Genomic DNA, 7922 nt, shown 5'->3' with positions numbered 1-7922 from the left:
CACACACACACACACACACACACACTTCTAATTATCGTATTATAAAATGCAATAAGAATCTTGGTTTAAATGTTGGTTGCTAAAAATGTATTAATTCGTATTTAAATTTAATTCAAAGTCAGTTGGATGTGTTCATAAGTAGGAATCTCTCAGCCAGGTTTTATTAAAGTAGTTAATATTTACCAATGTTTGGCAGAGCATATCAAATTCTCAGAGAAACAGTCTCTCATCAAATATAACATTCTTAAAATAAGATGCGTTCGGATATCGTGAAGCAGAGCTGTTTAGACACCAAATAAAACACACGCACGCACATACACACACAAATTTATATATATATATATGCGCGTGTATAAATATATACATGTCTAGGCAGGCTCGAACGCAAAACATCTTGATCGCTGTCGTAGGAGAACACCCCACTCCATCGATGACAACATTATGGACATAAGACACCGTACATATTAGAAATTTATAAATATGCCAATAATCGTTTTAAATCTTGCTGTACACACTGCAGATGACGATCTTACACACACATACGCACGCACACACACACACATACACACACACATAACACACAAACACACACACACACACACACATACACACACACACACACAGACACACACACACACACACACACACACAAAGACACACATACGCATCATCCTGTCTTAGCATGTTATACCGTGTGGGCAGAGTCTGAGGATTGTGTGAAGACACCAAATGTATTATAAAATGGTTCTTAGTTGTTTTCATCACATGAAACTATTGGTAGCGCATTAAAAAAATATATACTGTGTTTATTAGATATGTGCGTATGTATATATATATATATATATATATATATACACATACATACATGTAACAAGGATGTATAGGTGTCAATGCATTACGGCCGTTTCAAGCAGCTACATTTAATTGAGCAATGACAGCGTTACATCAGTCTGAAAGAAACCGCTCTCTTCAGACGCAGATGACCATATAGATTTCAAACATAAAGGGTAAACTATTTTTTAACAAATTTACATCAATAATAGAAAGCAAAATAATTACTTTATTTCCTTATGTTATATCTATGGCAGAATGAGTTTAGAAAATAATGCATATCATATTAAGCCAACTATAATTTAGAGAGTAGCAGAGGAAAAATAGATGGGGGTGGTCAAGATAAAGGAATGGTGACGTTGTTATTTATATTTAGATTTTATGCAGCATGTAGTCTTCAACCATTTAGAATTAAATCCCACTGGGAGTGTTCAACTGTATTCTAGTTGATGGTGATAAATCAGTTAATGTCAGACAATCTCCCAGACCCTCACTGTACTGGAACCATAATTGGCTTTATCTACATAAAAGGATATGTCGCAGAGCTGCTAGTAAGAGAATGACTGATGCGGAAGAGGTGGTAACTAGAAGAAAGAAGGATAGGGGTGGCCAATACTTATATCAGATGAAAGGAATATAATCTTTTTTACTCTAGGTACAAGGCCGAAATTTGGGGAGAGGGAGCCAGTCGATTAGATTGACCCCAGTACGCAACTGGTACTTAATTTATCGACCCCGAGAGGATAAAAGGCAAAGTCGACCTCGGTGGAATTTGAACTCAGAACGTAGCGGCAGACGAAATACCGCTAAGCATTTCGCTCGGCGTGCTAACGTTTCTGCCAGCTCACCGCCCTAATGAAGGGGAATATAAAAAAAAACCCCCAAAAGAGATAAGTAATATAAACTTTAGGGGTGGAAATTTGAATACATACATACATACATACATAGACTCATCTGAGATTCTTATGTGAATAGATACGCATACTCGGGTGTATACAACGACAGTTAAACTAAACATGCCAACCACATATTTATAAATACCTGGAACTTTCTTAATTCAAAAAGTCTTGTAGCTTTGTTAGCGACCGGCTTGAACTTTCTCAAGTAGAACTTAAATTAAACTCAAAGAAATATCATACATAAATACATACATACATACATACATACATACATACATACATACATACATATATGTATAAACACACACACACATATATATAAAGATAGATAGATATGAGAAGTCTTTTATAGTGTTTAGTCGTAGCTCCGATTTTATGGCCCGAAGTAGATAAGTGTAACACTTTCTGAATAAATAGAAAATTAATTTATCTCTTGTAACAATGCCAAGTTTGTTATCTATTTTTGGTATCTATGGTATCTACATCCTGTAATATCAAATACATTTTTAGATATACAATAGATATTTAAATCACAACTCGAAAACCTGATAGTTAGATACTTTAGCCATTCAGGTATTTCATTCTTCGTTGACTGGACGTTCGAGAAACTGGCTTCACAATGATGTAGCACCTTGAGCAAGTGCTTTTGCTGTGTCATAGGATCGACCCATGCCTTGGGAGTGAAATCGGATAGACGGAAACTGTGTGGAAGCTCCTGGACTGCACCTGTAATTCAAAAGGCACTGCTTTGCCACACACTATATCATGCTGATTCTGCTTGAGGATTACGTTAGGAGTACACGTGTCCGTGGAATACACAGCGACCAGAAGAAGAAATCAGGAAGATTAAAAGAAATGGTATGAAAACTAAAATGCATAACAAGTTGCGATGGCGATCATATTTTAGTAATTTTAAACTTTGATAATCTTCATGTTCTCTTTAGTTGCTGTGCTTTCACGAAAATGGAGGTCTTTCTACGCTCGTAGCTTTCCCCCTCGAAATGCCAGACTTTGGAACTCTCTTCCACCTCATTGTTTTCGAGCTCTTTCAAGTCTAAAGTAAATTAATTAATAATTCCTTCTTCTCTATAGTGCCTTACACTAAGTAGCTTCTCGCCTTGTTCAGGACTTTCTTATATATATAAAAAAGAGATAGCTATCACTTCTTCAGACTTGTTACTGTTTGGTAGGATTCTAGTCAAAAGCAAAACTAATTAAAAACAAGCAAACAAAACAAAATGATCCATTTTTGTTATTATTTATAGTTGATATATACAAATAAATACAGCGTACTTACCTTGAATAAATGTGTTGACTTTACAGACCAAATCACCGAACGGCCATTCTGGAGTGATTTGATTACCGATGTGGACCCACATACAGAACAATCCAACCAAAATGTCTGAAATTGCCAGATTCATGATAAGATAATTGGTTGTGCAGTGCATCCGTTTGTTGAGGTAGATAATTAACATAACCAGCACGTTACCAACAATATCCATGATGAATGCTACAACATACAAACTTATTTTCAAGACTATTTCATGTATGGCAATGACGGGTGCTGGACTAGGGGCCTGGAACATATGCACCAGGCGTGATATGTCTTTTTGTTTAACTGTGCTGCCCGGCAGACAGAAGCTGCTTATACTGTTGTTAAAAGTGATGTTACCACTGATATTCATCTTGATGTTTTATTCTTCAGTTTGACGTCAAAGACTGCAGTTTCTTCCCTGAAAGAGAAAGAAAATATAAAGATTTTAAATCTGTATTTTCATTTATTTATAATTTTAATTCAACATAATCATTTGGGTTTTGTGTCCGTCCTCACCAACGGTTATGAATGTTGGATAATGTCAAAGGAGTACAATCGCGAACCCAAACGGCTGATATGGGGTTCATTCGTAGGATCTTTGGAGTACCTTTACTCGACACGTTGTGTAGCCGAGAGACGAAACAGTCTCACCAGGTCAAACCGTTACTTCTCTGCATTGAAATGTCACATTTCCGGTACAATGGACACGTGGTTAGAATGTCACCGAAAAGAATCACAAGACAGTTTCCTCAAGCCAAGTTGACCAGTAGGAAACTTCGGAATAGACCAAGAACGAGATGGTTGGATGATATCCACTATCTCAGTTACTCATGGTTTAGAATCCAGATGGAGGGCGAAATAACGGTTGCTGCTGATAGAACCCTATGGAAGAGAGGCACGAGGACAAACCGTACCCCAGCAATTCTACTCGGAATAGTCGACGGAGAAAACAGATGGACGAATTCAACATATTACCAAGTTTTAGAACGACTAAATTTTGATTAAGTAAATGTGTTAAAAGAGACTGATAGAATAAGTACCAGGCTTAAAAGAAAATTAAGTACTGGGATCGATTCTTTCGACTACAATTCTTCAAGGTGGTGCCCCAGTATGACCGCAGTCTAATGACTGAAACAAACGATAAAAGGTCTATTATTGGGAGGTGTTTAGTAAATGAATGGAACGATGAAGGGAGTAACGTTAATCTCATTCATTTTGTTGAAGGATCGATAATTCAGCCTGTGGTTTTCAGTTCAATTTATTTCGTTCGCAATTATTCTCAGCTCCGGTGTCACATGATCTATCAGAAACGTTACCCATTTTGTAGACGAGCTTCTCTAAACAGCATTTTTATGAATAAAAGAAATCGAATTAACCATATTCTAACAACTAAATAATGTTATTTGTCCGTCTTGAGGGTATTGTTGAAGGTATTAATGTGAATACGGTTATTATCATAAATCTGGACATTGCTTCAACTGACCTACATTTGATAAGTCTCCATTTTGTTTGCTTGAGTGAATACTTTAAGTGCATTAAAACGGCAACACCACCAACAATAAGAATAATGACAATGATAATAATTACGGCCACAATAGAGAAGTTTCGTCGTATAGTTCAACGCAAAACGTTTCTGCATTTCAGCACAATCGAGCATGTTTTTGTTTTTATTCAACAGAGAAAAGATCCACTTGAAGCGAAAGTATGATAAACGGAATTTATTTTAGACAAATAATCTTTTGAATAGCAAATCGATATCCCCCACCGCTATTTTCATATTATGTAAACTTTCTTCAATATCCTAAATGAATGTGCATTATGATTATTATAAATCGATAAAGTTTTTGGAATATCTTGAACTAGTTTTCTTGCGTTGACTTCAAAATTTTGTACAAAATAATTCGAAGAAATCGTGTTATGTAGAAAATAAAATACCAATAGCAACCCCCACCAACCTCCATCTAAAATGAGATTGAAAATTGTGTTGAGAGGTATATTTTCAACATTTGGTGGTTTGCATGTTTAATGTACTTAAATGATAAACTTGGTAGTAGAAATGGTTACAAGTGTTTTGAAATGAATAAATTTTATGATTTGCATAAAGTATGAATATGATTCCTCTCGAAGAAATTTGAGATAATTGATTCACTCTTAATTAAAAGTTTATCACAAGCAAACAATCTTTATAAATCTACCTCTTCACCTCACTTAACCTTTAGACATTCCTTTCTATCTCGACTGTCATTCTTCACATCCATATACACCGAATCTGCCATCACTTTCTTCGCCACTACCTCTGTAATAAACTCTTCTTCGATATCAAGTCGCCGTCCTTTGTCAAGTCTCTACCATCCGTCTAGTGAACAGATTTCTCTCCATCCTGTGAAGCGGTCACTTCAGCATACTATCCTAGCAAACTCCCGCTTTCTACAACCGGATCCCGTACCGCTCCAGCTGTTCTTGAATTTCCGTCCTACCTTTCAAAAAGGCCAGGAACCTGTGTAAGCTTCTGGGCAGAAATTTCCTCGTTCTGGAAATCGAACCCACGATCAAGCGATCGCGAGAGCAACACGCTAACTACTTGGCCACGCGCCTTCACATTTTATAACTTAAAACTCATAAATTACTCAGTAACAGATTCAAAAGGACGTCAATTAAAAATTGTTATTGATCCTTTGTCCCCCAACACAAATTAGTTATTAAATGACGAAATTTATAATAAACTCTCCAATAGATTTATTAAAAATTACGACCATCTTTGGACCATCAGTGTCTTAACTTGCTTGACCGAGTTAATAATCAAATTAACACGATAGCTCCTCGTTTCTCTATAAGATTATACTCCTGGGCTCATCGTTGAAACGTATCTTCGTTGTGTCTTTCCTATAAATATTTCTATGGTCATTGCTCTGATGAACTTTCTGGTCAAGAAACCCCCTCTCAAGACCTTTAAATCTGTTACCGCTTCTTTTCTTAGGTGTGTTGTTTCTCTCTCGAGCTTCGTGTTAATCATAAGTCCTTTTATTCCAAGACTTTCATCCTTTGAAATGATGCTTCTTGGAACACACTACCATCTTCTTCTTAATGTTTTACTCTGGTCTATGATAGCCAGTTCTATGATATTCACGTCTATGGTACTCTATGGTATTCTATGATATGCAGACCTATAGAAGTTTGGTCTATGATATTCAGTCCTTTAAACATTCTTTCAATCAACATCTTTTGAATTTGTTGCGTCTTCCTTGCTTTTCTTACGTTATAGAGGCCTCGAGCCTTGTTTAAAAAAAGTACGAGCCTTCTTTAAGATTAACCAAGTTCTATCAGGAGTAATCGATTGGCTATCGATCTGGCTCTCTTCTTTCTGTTTGTAATTTCTTTCTAAAGCAAGTTTAAATTTGCTTACCTCACTAACACTGTTGCACCTCAGTCGATATAATGTTCGGATATTTCATTTCTTCAAAAGAATCTCTCTTGTAGCTATTTATTCTGTTGGAGAAATCTGACTCTTACAATAATATATTAAAACGAACAGAGTAAAAAAAAAACAAAAAAAAGGGGAAACTAGACAAAAGGAAAGAAGCTAAAAGTGTAGTTCATTTAACTACTACTACTACTACTACTACTACTACTACTACTACTACTACTACTACTGACGATGATGATGATGATGATGATGATGATGATGATAACATGTCAGTAAAAAGGTATCTGTCTATTCTCGAACTTCATATAATTGGCAATTATTTATTTCTCTCAATATAATATGAAGGTATCCCGCGCTCTTCTTCGTAAGAAATATGAAAAAATGTATATATGTATGTATATGCATGTATATGTATATGCATGTGTATGTATATGTATGTATGTATGTTGGTAGGTAGGTAGGTATAAATGTATATATGTATATATATATATATATATATATGTATATATATAAAAATATATATATAGATATATAGACATATATAAATATAAATACACATACACATATGCACATACATATACACACACTTATCTTGTTGGCATTATTGTTCAATCAGCTTAGAGGAATTGATTTCTCTTTATTAGCAAGCGAATATTTATAGATTTAGAGTATCATATTTTCTCCTTTCACTAAATATGTTTTAAGTACCAAATGATAATTAAATTGAAAGAAGATAACAAAATCCTCGTTTTCATTCGAATAAAATTCAAATGAAAAATTTGATCGTCGAGAACAGAAGAACGTTCATTTACGTTTGTTGAGATGACGTAAACGTCGATGGCGTAAACGATAACGAGGAGCAGTATTGTTAGTAGAATCGATGGAATGGTCATCAAAACAAACAGGGTTCGAATCCTGTCTACGTCTATCCTCATTTATCACGGTGATTTGATTCCTCCACCCACACCCAATCACCGCGTTAAATGAATCAGTAATACATGAATAATAGAACATATGGGAAAAATAGGTTTCGTTCCAGACCCCCAAGTTGTCCTCGAGTATTGTGGATGTTCGCTGGGGTGGGGCGGTTTTGTGATTCAAGCAGAATTTTCGATTGATCACCAACCCGTGTTATCACAGATCAATTCGTGTTAAGTGTCAAGAACAAGCAAGAAAAAACAACAACGCGTGGACGTGGTACAAATACTGTGTTATTGGACGCTCAGGAAAGGAAAGAAAAGAAAGAGGATTTCACGTTTCGAGCGGAGCTCTTCATCAGAAATATAGAAAAAGTTCATAGAACGGAAGACGGAGAAAGAAAATCGCCAACGATACACACGCGGTTACATATTGAAATGAGAGAGAGAGAGAGAGATAAAGAAATGGAGTTAAACCCAGGTGATATTCAAATCTTTATACTTCCGACATATGTTTCGAAGACAACATTTGTATT

The 7922-nt window shown here is 35.7% G+C and overlaps 1 protein-coding gene across 1 annotated transcript in view; it reads right to left on the bottom strand.

The window, feature by feature from the left end:
• LOC106870565 (QRFP-like peptide receptor) overlaps positions 1 to 7922 on the bottom strand; it is a 73878-nt gene that overhangs the window by 18117 nt on the left and 47839 nt on the right. Inside the window, exon 4 of the mRNA XM_014916691.2 lies at positions 3028 to 3463. Coding sequence (XP_014772177.1) covers positions 3028 to 3415 — 388 coding nt within the window. The 5' untranslated portion in view covers positions 3416 to 3463. The remainder of the gene's footprint in view (positions 1 to 3027; positions 3464 to 7922) is intronic.

The sequence above is a fragment of the Octopus bimaculoides genome, chromosome 7 (assembly GCF_001194135.2).
Source record: "Octopus bimaculoides isolate UCB-OBI-ISO-001 chromosome 7, ASM119413v2, whole genome shotgun sequence".
In the NCBI taxonomy this organism is placed as follows: Eukaryota; Metazoa; Mollusca; class Cephalopoda; order Octopoda; family Octopodidae; genus Octopus; species Octopus bimaculoides.
This window is presented reverse-complemented; position numbering and strand designations above follow the sequence as displayed.